This window comes from Pterocles gutturalis, unplaced genomic scaffold, assembly GCF_000699245.1.
Source record: "Pterocles gutturalis isolate BGI_N339 unplaced genomic scaffold, ASM69924v1 scaffold4211, whole genome shotgun sequence".
Lineage (NCBI taxonomy): Eukaryota > Metazoa > Chordata > Aves > Pterocliformes > Pteroclidae > Pterocles > Pterocles gutturalis.
Genome location: NW_010097535.1, coordinates 2,781 through 3,502, shown reverse-complemented (window position 1 = coordinate 3,502; position 722 = coordinate 2,781). Strand labels below are relative to the sequence as shown.

Below are 722 nucleotides of genomic sequence, written 5' to 3'. Positions count from 1 at the left end.
TCCTCAGAGCGGCTGCTCTTCAAAAGCCTGGCAAGGAGCTGGGGAGGGAGAGCGTCGGGCAGCAGTGAGGAGCAGTGTCCCTGCACTGAGCACAGGCACATGTCGCCCAGAGCAGCTATCAAGGGACACCCGCTGTGGTCACAGCTTCTGCAATCCCAGTGGTACGTGGGCTCACGTCCCACAGTCTAACCCAGGTTACTGCTGCCTCCAGCTGCCCGCACACAGCCCGGCAACAGGAACCCTCTGGCTCTGCACAACTTCTGCAAGACCTGGAGAAGCCCTCCCTCAGGAAAGTTTAATAGCAACTGATGTTTTTCTGTAAAAGTTTCACTTTTTACTTAGCAGAAAGGTCTGAGAAAGCATCAAAGAATTCCCTAGCTGTGGTACAGCAAGATGATGTTCTGCCTGAAGCAGCAAAGCTCCCAAAACAGGACTGAGCTCGTTTTCTCATCAGCACAGATCAGAGCGGGAGGAGGCACGCGGACCCTAAGGTTTACCTTGGATTTCTCTTCATCTGCATCAAAAATAGAATTCTGAGATCTGGGAGAAGGAGGAGGTAAAATTTTGTCTTCTGGCACCTTGGGGTCTTCTTTTACAATCCCTGGAAGGTAACAACACTTGTTCAGTGATGCCCGAGCTGTGAACCACCGCTGCTCCACCACGCATCCAACCGTGCCCCCGGCCCCTCGCCCTCCCCGGGATTTCACAGAATGAGACGGAGA

At 53.5% G+C, this 722-nt stretch overlaps 1 protein-coding gene across 1 annotated transcript in view; it reads right to left on the bottom strand.

The window, feature by feature from the left end:
• The window catches only part of GGA2 (golgi-associated, gamma adaptin ear containing, ARF binding protein 2), a gene marked incomplete at its 5' end in the record, with an annotated part of 10,575 nt that overhangs the window by 7,405 nt on the left and 2,448 nt on the right, over positions 1–722 (bottom strand). Inside the window, 2 exons of the mRNA XM_010075983.1 lie at positions 17–38; positions 498–601. Coding sequence (XP_010074285.1) covers positions 17–38; positions 498–601 — 126 coding nt within the window. The remainder of the gene's footprint in view (positions 1–16; positions 39–497; positions 602–722) is intronic.